At 50.7% G+C, this 18577-nt stretch overlaps 1 protein-coding gene across 2 annotated transcripts in view; it reads left to right on the top strand.

The window, feature by feature from the left end:
* The first annotated feature begins 707 nt into the window (after positions 1–707).
* Positions 708–18577, top strand: part of LAMA5 (laminin subunit alpha 5) — a 95677-nt gene continuing 77807 nt past the window's right edge. For both annotated transcript variants that reach the window (XM_087749789.1, XM_087749788.1), the window contains exons 1-2: positions 708–1076; positions 7173–7325. In XM_087749789.1, the coding sequence (XP_087605915.1) occupies positions 771–1076; positions 7173–7325 (459 nt within the window). In that variant the 5' untranslated portion in view covers positions 708–770. The remainder of the gene's footprint in view (positions 1077–7172; positions 7326–18577) is intronic.

The raw sequence follows: 18577 nt of genomic DNA, 5'->3' as shown, positions 1-18577 counted from the left end.
AGTTAATTTATGTATTGTTATATATAACTTCTTGTAATATGTTCAGTTTCTTATCCGTAAAGTGTCTTCCCCCCAGTAGTGTATAAAGACCTGCCAGTGTGTGTGTCCTTGCAGGTCACAGCAGGGAGGGACTGTCCGTGGGTAGCGGAGGGATGGGGAGAAGGTTGGGTGCTCGCTGAGCTGCGTCTTCCCCCCCGAGGGGAGAAGGCAAAGCCTTTCCCGGACAGCCAGCCTTTCTGGGGAAAGCGGAAGCGAATTTTCACTGTCCAAATTTACCGAGAACCAACAGCATACCCCGAGGAGAGTGAACTGGATTTTGTGGAGCCTTTTACTCTTTTGTTAATTAGTAATAGAGTTTTTCCTGGAGATAAACGGATCTATCGGTTAATGGAGTTTAACGTACTAAACTACCAGCCGGCGCGACCAAGGCAGATACAATGGGCACATTGTTCCCCTGGGGATCCTATCCCCCCTTTGACTTGGGGGGGTGGGATCACTTCACCCCCTGTGGCCTCTCCTCCCGCGGGGCCGGGGGGATCCCGGGGGGGTCCCGGGACGAGGCCGGGGGGGGGGGCTGGCAGCGGACCCCGCCGTCGGCGCCGAGCGAAAGGGTTAAGGGCGGCGGGGCCGCGCAGGGGGCGGGCGGCCCCTCCCCGCCGCCGGGGCAGAAGTAGCGCGTCCGCGGCGGCGCGGCGGGCAGTGCCGGGGCGGCGGGACCGGGGAGGTCGGGGCCGCTGCCCGCCCCCGCCGCTTGGGCAGCCTCGGTGAAGATGGCGAGGGCGGCGGAGCGGGGCGGTGCGCGGCTGGGGTTGCCGCCGCCGCTGCTGGGGTTGCTTGTGCTGGGGTTGCCGGTGCTGGCCGCCGCCGCCCGCCCGCCCGCCTCCTTCCCCAGCGATGTGAACGGGCACAGCCTCCACCCGCCCTACTTCAACCTGGCCGAGGGCACCCGCATCTCCGCCACCGCCACCTGCGGCGAGGAGGCGGCGGGCGCCGGCAGCCGCCGCGCCGTGGAGGATCTCTACTGCAAGCTGGTCGGGGGGCCGGTGGCGGGGGGGGACCCCAACCAGACCATCCAGGTACGGCCGGCGGGGGGGCACACACGCACCCGCAGACGGGCAGCTTGCGGAGCCTCGCTGGGGGGGGCAAAGCCGGCTCCCGGCCGGGGTGGGGGTGGGTGCAGAAGGGTCCGAGCCCCCCTTTGTGCTCCCTCGTCCCACCCCTGCTTTTCAGCCGGCGGTGCGAGAGGAGGCAGAGCTCGGTCTCCCCGGGGGCTGGGAAGGGCAGAGGCTGCGGCGAAGAGTAGGGCAGCTCGGAGATGGGCGAGCAAGCGGCGTGCGGGGTCCCACGGTCCCCCCTGCCACTGGTGTTTTCCCACGCTTCCCCACTTGCCGGCCACCCCAGCCGGACCTTAGGCAGAGCTGGTGTCGGCCAGCTGGCTGGTGGGTTAGCGGTGGGGTGCTCTGGGAGGGGGCAGAGGGCAGGCAGGGGTGGTCCCCAGGGCATCCTCCCCTGCCCGGGCCTGTGCACCGGGGCCGGGGGCCCATCTGAAGCCCCCCGGAGCAGCAGGGCGATGAGACACGCGTGCTCTTTCTCTCCCAGCCTTGCCAGAAGTTGCACACATGAACCGTGGCTTGCCGAGTTCCCGTGGCGTTATTTTTAAAGTTATTGGTTCTTTATATTGACAAAATCCTGGGCAAACCAGCTCCTAAATTCCTCTGCCGGTCAGAGAATTAATGTATGATAAACGTTATAATCTTTACCTTTATGGGTCTTAACTCCGCCATTCCCTCTGAGTTCAGCGGGGCATTAGGATGAGCAGAAGAGAGAGATAAGAGGGTGAATTTTACGAGCAAATGTCAGGTGACGTATCTCGGGGGTCCCATTTTAAGTGGACCAGAAGGAGCTTGTAGCCAGGAATGTAGATGGTAGAAACTGCTGTGCAGTGTAACGGCTATGGTCCTCTTGAAAAGAGGAAAGAACAGTTGTAAACAGGCTTGTAAAACACTAGTTATAGTTGCAGGAACTCCAGACCCGCTGCCCCCCTCGGGGCAGCCCAAGCTGGGAAGAGCAGCTCTGATTTGAAATGCTTTGCAGCCCGAAGCCTGCCAGGGAGCCGCCAGCTGCTCCTCGCCAGTGTTTTCTGCTTGTTGCTTATGAGGTTCACAGTGCCGTTCACCTGTTGCGACAGAGCAGTGGGGTTGTCCGTGTTGTGTGTAATGGTCAGGAAGAGCAAGGGAAAACTCAGTTTCTCGGATCAAGCCTTTCTTGGCCTTTTGGTAGGGGTGGCTTGGTTATAAGATGAAACATTTTTCTCATTCTGGCCACATTCTCCCACGTTAGTGCTGTACTAGGAATTTTCTGGCTATTGTGTGTTCATGATGTGGAATTTTGCCCTGTTTGTAGTAGAAATTGTTGAAGATGTTACTGGATGGCAAAAAGCTGACGTATCCTCCTCTGAGTTTTGCTACCTTTTAAAGTGATGTGTTTCACTTTGCTGCACTGTAAAATAATGTAACTTGAAGAAACTTTGCTTTAAGTACTAGTAGCAGGAGACTTATAGGGACTTAGATGTAGTAATTGTGCCTACAGTGAGGCAAAGGTAAAGAAGTAATTGCTACTATGTGCACTTCCAACCAAATGTGAATGATCTGCCAAGCAAAACTGGGAGGATAAGGCTGCTTGGAAAAGCTGGCAAATGTGGGTATGCATTTATCGCTCTACATCTGTCCACCTGTGCTTCTGTCCACCTGTGCTCTGGCCACGCTGCTGGTTCAGCATGACGCATTGCACTAAGGATGCTGGTGACTAAAATAAACCCTGTACCAGCTTTGGGGGCAGTTGTAACTCATCCTTCAAGTACAGCCCTTTCCTGGCACCGCAGGGTGTGTGCATCCTCCCGGCTTACCCCTGCTGCCCCACAGGGCTCCTCGCTGCGGATTTCTGCAGTGACCCCCTCCCATCCCCTCTGCAGCTTTGGCACAGGGTCGCTTTGATCTGAGCACCTCTTCCCAGGCCAGTGGTCTTTGGTCAGTCTGAAAGCTTTAGAAAAATCCTTTTGTAGTGGCTCCTTTCCATGACCACAGGCAGCACCTAAAAGGGAGGGGAGGAAACAGGAGGCATCAGAGCAGAGGTCAGAGTTCCCAATTCATCCCCTTTAGGGGTTTCGGCACCACCCGGTGACTAAAGCAATAAGGGAGGTGGGAGGGAAGTGTTCAATTTGAGCAGACTGAAACGACAATAACGAACTCCACATGCACGTTCTCGCTGCCCGTGTGTCCCTCCGGACGGAGTCCCTTCCCTTCTCCGTTCACCTGCTCTGTGCTGCTCGTGCACAGTGCGGCTGTGGTGTAAAGGGATTTTGGTCAGGAATTCTGGAAGAATGCCTCTTGGGACCTTCCAAGAGATTTCCACGTGCTGTGGTGGTGAAGGGATGTTTGCTTGACTAAAGACCTAGTGTAAACACTAATACAATCATCTAGTCAATCAGTTCAGTCCTCTGTTTTCTGCTTCTTTTCGTTTGACATTGTAGAAGACTTTCAGGAAAGGGAGTTCATTGGCTTTAAAACATGATAGTCTTAAAATGTCGATAATTGTTAAGCTTTCTGAAATAACGCTGCCCTAAAGACACTTGCAGTGTTTTTGGCACAGTTTGTGGGAAGGCTCTAAACCTTTTCAAGGAGTTTCCTTTGCTTTATTCAGGGCTCTTTGGCAGAAGACAGCATTTCTAACCGTGGGGGGCTTTTCGGTCTGCAAGGATGTGATGCACAGCAATGCTGAGGTGTGCTGAAAGGGACTCACCGTGGAGGTTTTCTTCCCTTGTCCCACTCGCTAATCAGCATGGGCGATCCTACATTAATGTCTTGAAAATGAGGCAAAAGAGAGATTATAAGTTTATTTTTCTGATCAAGCTTTACTGAAGAAGCTTGTAGCCGTCTCCCAAGACAGAGATGGCTCTGCAGAGGTATAGCTGTGTGCGCCCGTTGCCCATCCTGCCCAGCTGCCTGGGGGCTGTTCCAGAGACCTGCCAAAGCCGGCAGGGATTGTACGCTGCTCTGAGGCAGGGTTGTAGATGATTACTTTATTGCAGGAGATTAGTTGTATAACAATAAGGAAAGTTACTAGCATTAGCTGAAGCAATTACAGACCTTAGAATTTTAAAATGTGCAACAAACCTCACCGATTTCAAATCGGTGCTGCATTTGCTTTGTTTGCACGTTGAATTGCAGCGCTGAGCTACATTTGCCAGAGCAGTGTTGGTGCTTACTGGAGGTCTTGTCCTCTTGCTCTTCCAGGTGTTGGTAACAGATGAGGTCTGAAGCTGTTTCATACCTGAATGTCTCTGAATTAAGTGGCATTCTCTTGATATCTGCCATCGTCAGTGACCATCTGGCCCCGCGCTCTTTATCCCACGGCATCTCTCGTGCGTGGTGCTGCGCGGCAGGGGGGAGCTGGCTCAGCCCAGGGCTGTCTGGGGTTTGGGTGACAGTTGGTGTGGTTCCTCTCTGTATGTGTCTTCTGCGTTTACATATGTGATAGCATTGGACTTCAGTGGTGTAACTGCAGCTGAAGATATGCAGTTTTTAAAACAAGTTGCTGTTACCTGCAGAGAAGATGCCTGATGAGATAGCACCTGCTTAACTCTGGGTGAGCAGTTACTTGATCTGCGAGGACAGCCCTGGTAACAGCTTGCAAGCAGGCACTTTCCTTGTCCAAAATATTACTTTTTGCCCCCCGTTTCCTGCCCCTCTTACCTCATCCCCTGTGGCCCAGGCCTGGGTCACGCTCCCTGTGGTTTTCCGATAAATTAGGTGAGGAGAGCTGAGGTTGGGTCATAGTAGGGCCAGATAAACCGGGACAAAGCCATTTGCTTTCCCCGAGGCAAGCCGGGCCAGCGGGGTGCCAGGCTGGCCTTTATGCTCAAGGGAAACTTCGAAGTTCCCGTTGACGTGAGCAGGAACAGGATCAGGCCTTGCAGGTCTCTGGAAGCTGCCCTCCATTCAAACCTCCTCCTTATCTCTCTCCCTTTGCAGTTTGCTCTGATAGTGGCAGTTTTATGTTCTCTAAGCTGCCTTGCAACTTCTTGCATTGCTGAAGTTCTTTCTTTGGCGTACCTTGGTGATGTCCACGCCTCTCCTGCTCTGGGAACCTGCTGTCTCCGCTAAGCCTGTGGCTCACAATTGCTTTTTAATTAAAATCCTCTGCTGATGTCAGAACTTCTCTCTTCCCTGTAGAGACCCGACTGTGCAGGAGCCCGACTTGCTCTAAAATAGGAAAAGCTGGAAATAATTCTCATCAGGTTTAGGTCTGGCTCTAATGAAAGAACTAATGAGCAACTGGTGCATCAGAGGGGCTAATCACAGTTTTAACAGCAAACTTAGTTCAGCTGTTGATGTGTTACCAGCCCAGTGGCAGCTAACACATGCTGGCTGCACAGCAGTGGGGAGGGATAACAGGAGCACTACAAATGTGGCACAGCTGATCCTAATTTTTAGTCCCCTCTCACTAAACTTGAATTGACTGTTGCCCATCAATGTGAACTTTGAGTTCAAAATGGTTTTCCCATCTGTGGCAAGAATTTAAAGTATGAAAGCACTTTAATTTTTTTGTTGTTTATCCCCATTTTGTAACCTTGCCTCACTTCTCCCCCCGCCTCAGTGTTGTGTATTGTGCAGCAGAAATTTCCACACAACCTGTTGCACCGGTTCCTGTTAAAGGTTTGAGCTGAAGAGTTGGGTCAGTTTTATCTGGTCTGCTCTCCCTCCTCTCTTAGTGCGTGTTCAAACGAGCCTTGTCCTGACCTCTCTGTACAGCCGGAGCTCCCTGCATGGGCATCAGGGTTACCTGGATGGTTTCGGCTGCCCTCTTCTTTGGCCTTGTGCTTGCCTGTCTGCTATTTTCATATCTCTAGAGGAATTAATTAAACGATCTTCTTGTTCGGGATAATTTGCATTGCATAATTGCCTGCAAATAACATAGCACATGGCCATGGGGAAGAATGCTAGGAAATCTCCATTTCCTTTGCGCTGAGATTCCTCCAGAGTTTGGGGCATCTGGAAAAATCACTCACTCCGCGGTGGCTCTGTCTTGCTTCAGCCTTGTAGGGATGGAGATGGAGTACGCAGGAGGGAGATTGCCTGTCTTGAGATCTTGTACCTGGTATAATATTGAAGCTGTCTGCAGCTGGGATGGGCAAGGGTAACTTGGTTGCCTGGGGATAACTACGCCTTTAAAAGGAAAACTGCCTGTAACAGAGTTCCCTTCTAGGCTGTTTGTAGCAGCAATTTAAGTGATAGAACAGTGGCTCCACAAAACAACTTGCCAATTTTCAGGGCTATTTGCAGGTTTCCTTAAGAGTGGGTCAGATTCATTTGTGCATTAAATGGGAAAGAAAGAATTGCCCCTAACAGCTCAGGTCTTTGTCTGATCCTGCTCAGGAGGTGCTGTTAAAGTTGCAGAGCTGTTTTCTCTGGCAGCGTGTCCATGGAGCTGACAAAGCCACCCGCGCCGCAAAAGCAAGGCAGAAAAGTGATTGCAGCTAGGTCCCTGGCCAGCTGACAGCAGGGGCTGTCCCTTTCTGGCCTTGCATTGCAGCATCACCAGCAAAAGGAACTTGGCTGCTAGACTATTAAGCTTGAAAATGTAGCTGAAAGGACTGTACTCGTGAAATGAATAGGTTGACAAGAAACAGATTGCAGGGAGCTGGGCAGAAGAACTGCCGGTCTGGGTCCATAGGAATGACTGAATGGTCCGGGTCAAGATCTCTGGCTGTCAACAGGGGTGTTAGTGGCAGCCTCAGCAGAGGAGCTTGTGGGCCTAGAGCTTGAGCTACTGCTCTCCATCGTGGTTCGGCTTCTCCCTCTGCATGCTCTTCTGCATTTGGCAACCACTTCTTTGTGTCTGGGTCCCTTTGCCAACGCTCAGTGCATATCTGAAATACAGAAGGGGTGCTTGTTAGAGCAGCCCAAATTTTGCACTGGGTTGTTGTGGGCTTTTTGAACTTTTTGTTGTTCCTTTTTCCATCTGTGCTCTAAATTGGTGCAAACAAGAAGTTTATATATTGATTTGTATTAGCAGGCTTACACCCTGTGTTTTCTGAATTGCTGCAATACCTGTCTGCTTTGTGCCATGTTTTTCTGGCTACAGTAAAATGTTATTTTTGTACTTTCCAACAGGGCCAGTACTGCGACATCTGCTCCTCTGCAAACAGCAACAAGGCCCACCCCATAACAAATGCCATTGATGGGACAGAGCGCTGGTGGCAGAGCCCCCCTCTTTCCCGGGGGCTGGAGTTCAACCAGGTCAACGTCACTTTGGACCTTGGACAGGTAACCCAAGTCCTTCTTGGTTATGTTGTACACCATGCTGGCAAGGAGCTGCCCCTCTGCTTCTGAAATCCTTCAGTGGCCCTTTCTGGAAGGGTGGGACAAAACCCACTCACTTAATGACAGGGCAGGAGGCTCTGGTTAAAATACAGAAGGGAAAACCTCTTGTCTGTCTGTTTGTAGTATTAACTGTAGTCTGTGCTATGTGCTGTTACAATTTAGGGTCTCCCTAAAAGTTGAGTCACTCACGGAAACCTACTGCAGTATGTAGGTGCCATTCCCCTAAAGAGGGTACCTGGCTCCCGAAGGGGGACGGTTAGCAAGGCTTCACCCCAGAGCTCGAAAATACAGCCCTGAGGAATTTAAGGTTGTGCTGTAAAACTTCAACTGGTTTATTTAAAATTCTAAAACCAGCAAGTCCTGCTGAAGATCTTCCTATAAAAGACAAAGAATGACAATGGATGTTTGGTCTCTAATGCTGGCAAGTCAAAGGGAATTAACATTGTAATAGCGCGGCTGCCAGTCCCCACCGCCTCCTCTGATGCTCCTATTCATCCGCAAAACTATCCCTCTGGAAATGGGTTATCCTCTCAGACTTTTCTCAGCTTAGGGGAAAGCGGCAGAAAAGATGTCCTGGCTGAAGCCGCAGAGGCGGGAAGGTAGTATAAGCCAGAGAGGTGAAGGGCTGCGGGACGTGGGTCTGCTTTCTGGTATGGGACCATTGCTCCGGCTGTTGGATGGGGGAACTCCTCAGTCCTCTGCCATGCAGCCTCATCTCTGGGAGCAGCCCCAGCTGGTTGCTGGCAGCCATTAGCCCCTGTAATTCAGGACTGGGGCATTTGCTCTGTAGTCTGACAGTTTAGCAGTTAACTACTGAAATGCCCCCATGAACAGGTAGGGATGGGCTTTCACCTCCTCTGCTGCACTTCCCTGAGCTCTGCTACCAGCCCTGTAGCACCGAAGGCCGAGTTTGGGTCTTCCTTGGCTGAAGGTCTGTGGGACGGGGCAGTTGTGCAGCTGTGGACAGCTCACCTCTTGCATAGGAAACGCGGCTGCTGTGATTGCTCAAGCAGCCTTTCACCTTTATGCGGGAGTTTGCACTGATTGCAGTGATTTCAAGCCTTGTTGGGCACTGAAGATTTGCACTGACCCTGCAGGTGGCTTTTTCACCCTATGTGGTGGAGTAAAGGCTCGTTTGTCACTGCTGTTTCTAAGGCGCCTGACTCCAAATTTACAGCGATAGATACCTGGGATGTATTGGTGATGATACCCTTCTGTTAGATGCCTCAACACACACTTAGCCCCCAGGATTGTCTCTGACCCACTCCCTGCCCTGCTGTAGCACTCGCTTGGAGCCTCTCAAACATCCTCCAGAAATTTGTTCTCTCCCATGAGTGCCAGCTATCTAAAGCTGTGCTATACACAGCACCAGCAAAATATCTCCTAACGCCTGGGGCACATCATGCATAGCATAATAGCTGTGTGGGCAAAGCCTCCCGGGGCCGCACACAGTGTGCTGATGCCATTAGCCGATGTAGGTGGCATCTGCTGTGTCTCTTAGAAACTTCCCAGCTGGCACGGTGTGCTGGGTGGGTGGGTCGCTTGCACTCCCTCCTCCGACCAAGGGCCAGCCTGCAACGCAGCTTTCTGATCGCTCACCGCTTCTCTGGAACGGGATTTTCAAAGACCATCGTTCCTTGAGAGTTCCTCCTCTTTGTCATTCTCTGTGGCAACTTTCTGGCTTTAGGCCAGAGCTAACCCAGCTGTGCTGTGCGCTTGCAAGCTGCTGCATTTGGCTCACCTGGGGATTTGCAGCCTTCAGAGCTGCAGCGCTGGGAGCCAGAGCCTGGAATAGTCTGGGGGGGCTGCAGTACTGCTAAAACTGAGCTGGTGTGTTTACCTTCTCTCTCCTGCCCTCCTCTCCCAAGCCTCTGTATTTGCTCTTGGTACCCTGGGGGGTGGGATTGCACCATTGTTTCTGCAAGGTTAACAGCAGAATTTGCACGTGTGGTGCTGGTTGCAGTTGCTTCGCCTGATGGGGAGTTTCTCTGGGCTCACAGATCCTCTGCTTCCCTGCCACCTTTGCAAAGTAAGCGGTTGCCCAGCTGGTCTCAACAGGAGCATAGACCTAAAGCTTCAGCTCATTTTAGTGGCTTCCTCTTTATATGTGCCCTTATTGTATGTAATTGCTATAATAACCACTTTATTCTCCTGGTGGGAGACAGTTCTTTGCTTTTCCCTCCTTTGTTTTGGTAGGCTGGGCAATAGAAACAAGATGAAATATTACAGAATCGCTAATTTCCTCCTTTTGAAGTTGAGGTTGGTTGAAAGGATGGAAGATAAAAAGAGGAATTCTTGGGACCCAGCGGGGTCTGCAGGGCGAGTGCTGGATCAGGCCGGCGTACCTGGCAGCCAGGCTTTGCAAATTCCTTGGATACCTGTGAAACAGCGCAGGTAACACCCTCAAAGGCATGTCTGAGAGCAGGGCTTTTTTTTGGCTGGCAAACAAGGCCTCTCTTTGCTCTGTGTAACCCTCTAGGGTGCTCTTGGACCAATTAAGATTTAATTTAAGGGACTGACGGCCACTAAAAGCTTTTGTCCCTTTGGGGGATCATGAGTGCCTGGAGTGCTGGTGCTGATGGCATGGTGGGTGCTTTGGGGGGGGGGGGGGGGGCGGCGGCACGGCCAGGGCTGGCACAGGAGGTTATGGTGTCAGCCCCCTCCCTTTGCTGCTGTGCTTCCCTGCTGTCTTCATCCCTCTCGAGCCATAAGTGCTTAACTACCAGCTGGAATCAGGTTTCTCCAGCATTTGGCAAGGCTGTGGCAACTGGGAAAGGGGCAGTTAATTAGGCGGCCTGTTGGTCTTAGCTTTTGCTGGCTGGGAGCTTGCTCTCCTCACAGGGATGTTAAAATCCTATGGGAAGGAAAGAGGGAGGAATATTCACAGCCAGCAAATAAGTTAAAGAACAGCTCAGGCTGGCCACCGAGCTGGTGTGAGTATATTAAACACTTGCATCATGTCATCTTACTGCCAGCAGTGGCCTAATCTTAATGGCTTCATCAGCAAGGCGGATCAGAGCTCCCACCACAGCATGGGAAGAGATTGTGTCTGATTATCTGCTGGGGGGGTCGGATCTGAATTGCTCCTGCTGGTGCCGTGTCTGTTCCTGCCTCCTTAGGGAAGAGTAATTTTTCTTTTCAGAATTGGTAGGAGGAAAAGTCGTTTGAGGGTTCCCATGTCAGTCCTGGGTCTGAGCGCCAGGAATATGGCAAACAGCTCCAAGGAGGAAAGCTAAATGGATTTTAGGAGCTGCTGGGGAGGGGGGAGTATGAAGATGGAATTATTTTTTTTTTTTCTTGCCTTCATTCATGGCATTGTGCTTAAAGCTTTAGTATATTTAAGATGAATGGCTGGGCCACTGCATGGATTTGCTGCAAAATACAACATCACAGCACCATGATAAAGCACGGTTCAGGTTTTGCAAGGTGGAATAATTGAAAGGTGCTATATGCTGGGAGGACGCTGTTGTGTGTTGTGGTATTGCTGGACAATCCGGAGTTGTCCCCAAAACTGGCCATCCTGCCTGGCTTGGAGGGCAAAGACCCGTGTTGTGATGGAGGCTTCAAGCTCTTTTTTTCTCCTGCCCAGAGCCTCCAGACCAGCTGGAAATGGGAAAGTGCCTCTGCTGCAAAGGGGCTGTGCAGGGAGCAGAGGGACAAGGAGACCATGACTCACTGCTACCATGAGAATTGTCCCCTGTGATCCTGCTGTGATTAAGTGCCACAGTGGGTGGAGGGGAGGAAAGGGTGTGATGGAAGAGTCCTCATCTTTTTTTTTTTTTTTTTTCTCCCTCTTCAAGAAGGTCATTTGAGTCAGAGCTGACAAAAATCAGGAGGCTTAAAGAAACATGAATGGCTGGCTTCCTGCCAGGGCCTGACATCTTCCTTGCATGAAGGTGAACCCAGGCCAGCCCTTCCCAGAGATGTTTATGGATAGTTGGTGCTTTATGATAAACTCTGTGGAGAGGAATGCTTGCAGTCATGCAGGAGCAGGAGCTTCGTGCCAGTGCTTGCTTGAGGTTAATTACTGCAGTGAGAAGGTGGCTGGATAGCATCCCCTGTCTCCCCCCCACTCCCCAGAGTCTGCTGGCCTCAGTGACACTAGAGAACAGCAGAATTTCAGACTGAGGCTTTGCGGGGAGTTTTGATTTACACCCCAAAGGTATTTAATTCAGCAGTGCCGCACAGAGGGCACGCAGCCTCCCCTACACACCAGTCACCAGCAAGAAACACCTGTGTGCGTTCACCTCTGCCACCAAGAAGAGAAACCTCCTCCTTTGGAGAGCTCCAGGCTGTTACTGCTTAAAATGCAGCTCCCTTTAGGGTTAAAAAGAAAAAAAAATTGCATTCATTGGTAACTTATGACGATAGAAAGGAAATGAAAAGGATTGAGAGCTGAGCTCCTGGGCCAGTCTGAAGGTGTGTTTTGTAGTCGCTGTAAGATGTGTCTAGGCAAGGGAGCAGATCGATAGCTTACTGGGTGCCTAGAGAAGTACCTCTTGAGTTTTCTAGTAATTACAGTGGGATCTGCCAAAGTTACCATTTTTTCTGGCCTCTGTTGAACTGATTAACTTATGCTTGCCAGGCTCTTCTAGCTCCAAAGGAAAGGTGTTCGTTGGCACAATACACACTAGGCGCTTCAGCCCTTGGCCAACAGGCTGCTGTTCTGTCAGTGCCAGACTCCTCTCCAAAGGAGGTGGGTGTTTTTCCTGTGATGGATTTCCAGGGCATAAACCTACTTCCTTTCCCTCTTGCACTGCAAACGTGGCCCCTCGGGACTGGCTTTGCACGATGGTTGTACGTGCGGGACGCTTGCAGGTTCTGCGAATGTGGCTGAATGCCTGACTTGCATGAACAAGTCAATCCTCTTTGTGCAAACTGATTTCTTGTTAATGAATATTAAATTTGTACTCATCCTTGGTAGATCTGGGCTGGGTTCTGTAGGTGAAAATGCCACTTGGCCTAATGCTAAATGAACACCACTGAATCAGAGCATAGTACCTTGTGTGTCACAGTGCTCTGAAATCTTCTTTCACCTCAGTTTCTAGCCTCCCATTTATTTTCATTTAATTGAAATAGCAATGGAAGCTGCTGGTGGAGATCTTCAGGAGCCCTATTGGAAAGAAAGCCAGACGGAAAGCCTTGCAAACGGATGGGCTGAGGCTTACCTCCCTGTCCCTAGCAAAAGCCTTCAGCACACAGATGAATCTGATGTTTATTCCCTGGCTTAATTAATTGAAAAATCCTTCTTGATGAGTAAACTCATGAAATCCCAAGAGAAAGTTCATGGTTGTTCTTGAATGGAGCTGTTGTCCTAGTGGCTGCTTTCCCTAGGCTTGGTGAGGGATAGGGGTGATGGCCATCCAAGAAGAATTTTCAGCTGAAACTAGATAAATTCTCCCTTCTTTCACCTTCTTCCTTTTGCACCTTCATTTCAGTTGCTGTGAGAGTTCTTAACATCTCTGGGTGATGTAGCTGCTGCCTACGTTTCCCTCCAAGGCATCCTTGTTCATTCTTGTTATACACAGGGGGAAACTTGAAATGAGTCTCCTCTTCCTTTCCTTCGCCTTGGTGGGGAAGTCTTCCCCATCGTTTTCCCCAGCACGCATCGCTGGGAAATGCACAGCTTCCATTTCTCTTGGGGCCACAGGCTGCCTCATCTGCCTGGCATGTGTTTTTCATAGAGCATTGGAAGAATGGATGAAGATTTAAGATTTGTTTTGTACGTAGTTTTTACTTAATTTCTGTTACTAGAAGGACTACTTGGTTTTCACTGTGCTGGGGCACCACTGTGGGAAAGGGGTAGGAGGGTTCCGTGACATTTATTTTGAGTTTTTGCACCTTAAGTAAAGGGCTGGGACGTAAAATCTCTAACAAAGACATTCTTTCTCCAAGTTGTTCTCTAGCTCTTGGAGCAAAAGCAGTATTAAAAATAAAGCATGTTAAGCAGGCTGAGCAGAAATCCGCGTTGCTTTCAACAGCTGAGCCTACAGTCTCTTCTCCTGTGTAGAGTCCTCTGCAATTGCCATAAAATCCTCCAAAAGTAGATCAAGATCTCTATTTGTCCGTTTACAGCCTTCAGAAACCTGGTTCTCCAATCTGAAGTGGCCCGTGGCTCCCCTTCAACTCTGGAGCCTGTTCAGTGCTGCTGTATTTTAACATGACTGTCAAGTGGAAGCGGGGTGCATATTTGTAATGCTTCTCTGGGAAAAGCAGAAAACGTGTGACTGTGAGAGAGCGTGCCGTGGTGGGAGCTGGCGCTGAGCCCAGGTGTGTGGATCTTCTCTCCCAGTATATTTTCCCCTTCATTGTTTGAAATAACTTAGCTTGTGAAGGCTGTTCTGTTTTCTTCAAAGTTGCAGTTCCCCTGACCCAGACTAGCAGCTTTTTTTTTTTTTTTTGTGCTGTTAAGGGGAGATTTTTGCCTTCGCTTGGTCCTTCTCGACCTTTCTGTGCTTTCTGCCAGCTCCCACCAGATTCCTGGCTCCAGTGGCGGTGTGGGAGCCGCTCAGGTGAGCGGGAAGGGAGTGCCCGATTGTTAATCAAGTGGGAATCTGTCTCCTCCGGCAGCAAGAGCAGACCCATCCTCTCCTTTTCAAACAGCCTTGCCAAGTCAGATGCCAAGCTCCCCTCTCCAGGATCCAGAACAGCCAAGGCTGAGATTTCTTTCCTCTTTGTTAGTGCTGGTGGTGGTTGCTGTAAGGGAAAAGATGTGTGGAATATCACTTTCGGTAAATCATGGATGACATGTGAATTTTAATTGTATGTTATGTTTACTTATGTCATGAACCAGTACTGCTTAAAATCAGTTTTCTAGGGCTGCAATGAGTATTTCACTTGTAACATTTGATTCCCAAGAGACCTGCCATGCCTCACGTCTGCCAGGCTGTGAGCACAGAGAAGGCTCCCAGCGGAGCAGGAGGCTCTGGGCAGATCACTCGGCATTGTGGCACCTTTTGTGGCCCCCAAGGAGGGTGTTTCTGCCTGTCCTTTGCATCTTGTACAAATGACCCTTGTGCTTCAGCGGCTTAATCTTCCCAGAGGCTGTGCTTGCTCTGCCTAGACCTGAATGAGCTCTGGAGAATTCAGGTGTTAAAATAAGCCTCAGCCTCCCCCCAGGAACAGCTCCCGGTAACAACTGGTGAAAGGATAATTACTCTGTTTCTAAAAAGTGCGTGCAAGATTTCTACTGTAATTTCTCCCTAGATATTGTTGCCTATTTTTAATTTTGGTGTGATGAGAAACGAGGAGGCTGACGGTGAGGTCTCCTGCCACAGAGCTCCCCCTTCCCTCCAGGCTGCCTGTTCCTGCTCAACTCCCTGGGATTCTTCAAAGATTAGGAGAAAGCCTCAGGCGAGCACGAGCTGGGGAGAGGTCAGGTGAGCTGCAAGCTGGCGTATGGGAGGCTTTAGTTTGTAATGAATAGCTGGAAGGCAAGCCTTGTAATTTCTTGCTGTTCTCCTGGAAAGTGTCTGCTTGGCTGGGCTGGTAAACAAGAGCGTGCCTTGAATCGGGTGTGAATGTGTGCAGATACGCGTGCTCCAGGGGTCAGCTTTGTCCGGCCTGTTTGTGGTTGTACCAGGCAAGTTAAAACAGACCAGAACCATATAGGTCAGGCCTCTGTTCACTGGAGACTTGTGTTTTCCTACTTCAGACAGATGTTGGAGGGAGCGTTCCGTGAAGGTCAGTGTACCTGGTGGAACCGGAGAGGTTCACAGCTCTGACGTGGTGCATGCTGGCGTCCGAGTAAGTGGGTTAGCGTTTTCTGCACTTTGGCTTGTCCCATCTCCAAAGTGGGAATACTGCATCTGTCTCCATTATTTTGTGTGCGCAGCCTGCGTGCTGGAGCCTGCCCAGCACCAGACTAATGAGTACAAAATCGTTTGCAGAAGAGAATGATTTCTTGAGTCAAGCTCCCAGGATAGCTCTTGGCTTGGCCCTGTGCAGCCCTCCTCTTCTGTCCATCGTCTTCCTCCAGCAAGTGACAGCATCCCTCACCGCTGCGGGGGGTGCTTGGCTGTGCATGAACTCATGCCCTGAACACACACCCGAGTGAGCGATGCTGAAGCCGAGGGCTGTGAACCTGGAGGTGCTGCTAGCCCTGCTCTTTGCGTGACCCAGGCATGGGCTGGGAGACACGCTCATCCTGTGGCATTGCCCAGTCGGTTCAGTTCTTGACGCCTGTCCTGCTCATGATGAGAAGCCCCTCAAGTGGGCTGTTCCTGCTTCCTGGGGCAGGTTTCCGGGAGCCGTCCTTGCCCTCTGCAGCTCCAGCACAGCTATCTCCTGGCTCAGATCCACCCGGCTGGCAGGGAGGATGCTAAATACACTTCTGATCATCTGCCTAGTCAGCTTCTCTGCTCTTTCAAGCCTCTTCTAGCCCCCTGCACTTTTCTTTTGATGCTTTACCAAGCCTGGCTCAGCCCTGCTTTCATCTCTGCCTTATCCTTTTATTATAGTCATAAATGTAGGCCTCCGGGCTGTGCCCAGCCTTGATCCTCAGACGTTTCCTGTTTTCTGGATTCAGTGCTCTTCAAATTCCAGACCTGCCCTCCTATGTGTGATGCCAAGCAGTGCAATAAATAGTACATTGCTTCCATTTGATAGAAAATACAAGGGAGACCAGTAGGAAGACACAAAGTGAGAGGCACGTGCCTGGTGTGATGGGATGGGAGAGTCTCTCTAAATGGCTTAGGAGTAGACTCAAGATCAGTGGCAGCTAATTAGGGAAATGTGGCCTGTTCACACAGACCTCGTAACTGAGTTTTTGCTTCTGGAGGCGTACTGAGGAGATGGCTAGAGGAGAGATTGGAACAGGCATTTGTCATACTGGGAGATCCAAGGAGGAGGACAAGGCCTTGAGAGTGGCACATGGATGACTGCACAAGGTGAGGATGGCACAGTGCTTTGGGGCCACCTTGGTCACCAGAGGCTCTGATAAGCCTGGGCGGAATGACGTTATTTTGTGTTCCATAGAAGGACTTGCCAAGCATGACTACAAAGAAGGCCTTTGTTAACATGAGGTCACTGCTAATGGAAGGTGGGTCTGGATGGTGCCAGCTCCTGTTTGAGCAGCTCAGGAAGCAACGGTGCCTGTTTCCTCCAAGCGTCCCGATCCAGCCCCATGAACGCTGCTTTGGAAAGGCAGCCGCCCAGGGACAGGGAGAACAGAGGTCTCGCTGTTGGTGCAGTTTAGAGACTCAACATCCACTTCCCTTCTCAATCCTCTTCCGAGATGGTTTGTTATGTTCTCTAGGTGGACTGGATATCACCTACTTGATGTCAGCAAGGGTGTGTAGCAAACTGCCTGCCAGCATGGTGGTACCACTGCTAGGATGCTGGGTGGCTCTGGAGCAGCAGGGATGGGGGCGTGCTCCTTCCTGGCAGGTCTGCTCAGGGGTGACAGCCTCTGGCAGAGAGGATGAGCAGGTAACGGGGCCCAGCAGTTGCTGCTGCAGCAAGAGTTTCTGGGGCTTGTCGGTCAGAGCTCCTGGAGAACAGTGTTAGGATGGTAGTTTGGCTGTCTTGTCCTTTTCTCTGTTGAACAATAAAATGTTTGTGGGAGATGTGAGTCTCCTGGATGTGGTGGGAAGCTTCCCACCTCGTGTTCCCAGCCACATCTACCTTGAGGAGCTTTAACCCTGCCAGCAGGGTTAAATTAGCTGAGCTCCTGTTGCGCGGATACGTTTGCCTGTGTTGCATGGTGTACGTGGTTATCTGGAAGTTAGAACAGTTTCCCTTAGAATAAGTTGCTTTTGTCCTAGGAGATTTGCATATCACTGATGGATTTTACCATTGTACCTGTGTGTGCTGAAAACCACATCTTTGATGGAGCAGATTAACTGTCAAAGCCTGTGCATATAACTCAGCTCTAGTTGGTGTGCTCTGCCTGAGAATAATTTTGCATCTTTTGCTTGCTATCCTGAGTCTTTTCAGTGATTGTTTGCATAACCCATGCAGTGACAAGCAAACAGCCAAACCTTGAGAGCTGCCACAATTTTTCACTCATGCATTTAGTTGCTCTTTCCCGTTTCTTTCTTTGCCTGCTTTGATACAGAGCTCTCCTTCACACGCACGCTCAGCTGAGCTCTATTTATGGGTTCCTACAAGTTCCCGTCACTGTGGATCAGACCATGCCCTGTGACCAAAAAACAGTTGGCATGCTGCTGTAGGCATCTCTTGGATCTAGTTAAATGCGTATGATGCCAAGCCCTGATGGGAAGGAGAAAAGAATGGCTTTCTGGTATTTGCACATAGTTGCAAACCGTAAACGCAGACTCATAACTGCAAACAGAAATCTGTATCACTGGCTTCATCATGACTTCACTGTTGTTGTCCCGGCTGTTTGCTAAAGCTGTTCCTTAATCCTTTTCCAGGCTTTTGCAAAGTCTGCATCCACACAAACTTAGTGGGCACGAGGATTTTGGCTGGACTCCAGGATTGGGCTTTGGTTTTTTCTTTCTTTACCAGTCATTACTTTCTGCCTTGGAGTGGGCTTACTTTGGGTCTCTGTAAATGGGACTGTAAATACAAGGAGACTCTTGGGGGATCATGAGTACAAAACCTGTGTTCTTGTGAGCCTTGTATGTCTGAACAGCAGCAAGAACTGCCGCGCGAACGCTGTAGCTGCAGATCTCTGCTGGTGTTAGCAATGGCATTGGGAATGTTAATCCCGCTGTGGCCCTGGTATGCGCTGCTGTTGGGTCAGCTAACCCGGCTCTGAATGGCAGTGTCATGGTGGGGAACTTGCTGACAAATGCTAACGTAGTGCATGGCTATAACGCAGATTTTTAGAAGAATGAACCTGCTTGCACGTGTCGGGTTTGGCTTTGTTGAAATCTGCTAACAACTATAGCTTTAAACCCAGTGTTGTCAAGGCTTGCAGGAACCACGTAGAAGAATTACAGAAAAGCCATGTTGCTGAAATGTCTGGAAGCTTGGTTCAGTCGGGTTTGGTGTAGGGAACTAATACATGGTGCAAGGGAGACTCTTTTTCCTGTTGGAGCCAGGTCTTCTCTGGACCTGTGGGACCCGGAGCTGCTGCCTGACGATGGTCCAGAAAGGGACCTTCCAAAACCACTGCTTGGCCCTGGGAATGGGCAAGGTGGAAGTAAGAAAGACAGGGAATGGAGAGCAGAAAGGAAACGGCATTTGCCACCTCCTAGAACTGGGGTCAGAAGCAGACAGAAATAAGG

Source organism: Nipponia nippon, unplaced genomic scaffold (genome assembly GCF_047370975.1).
Source record: "Nipponia nippon isolate SJK-2023a ecotype South Korea unplaced genomic scaffold, ASM4737097v1 scaffold_13, whole genome shotgun sequence".
In the NCBI taxonomy this organism is placed as follows: Eukaryota; Metazoa; Chordata; class Aves; order Pelecaniformes; family Threskiornithidae; genus Nipponia; species Nipponia nippon.
Note: the sequence above shows the minus strand (reverse complement) of the source record. Positions and strands in the feature narration are given on the sequence as shown.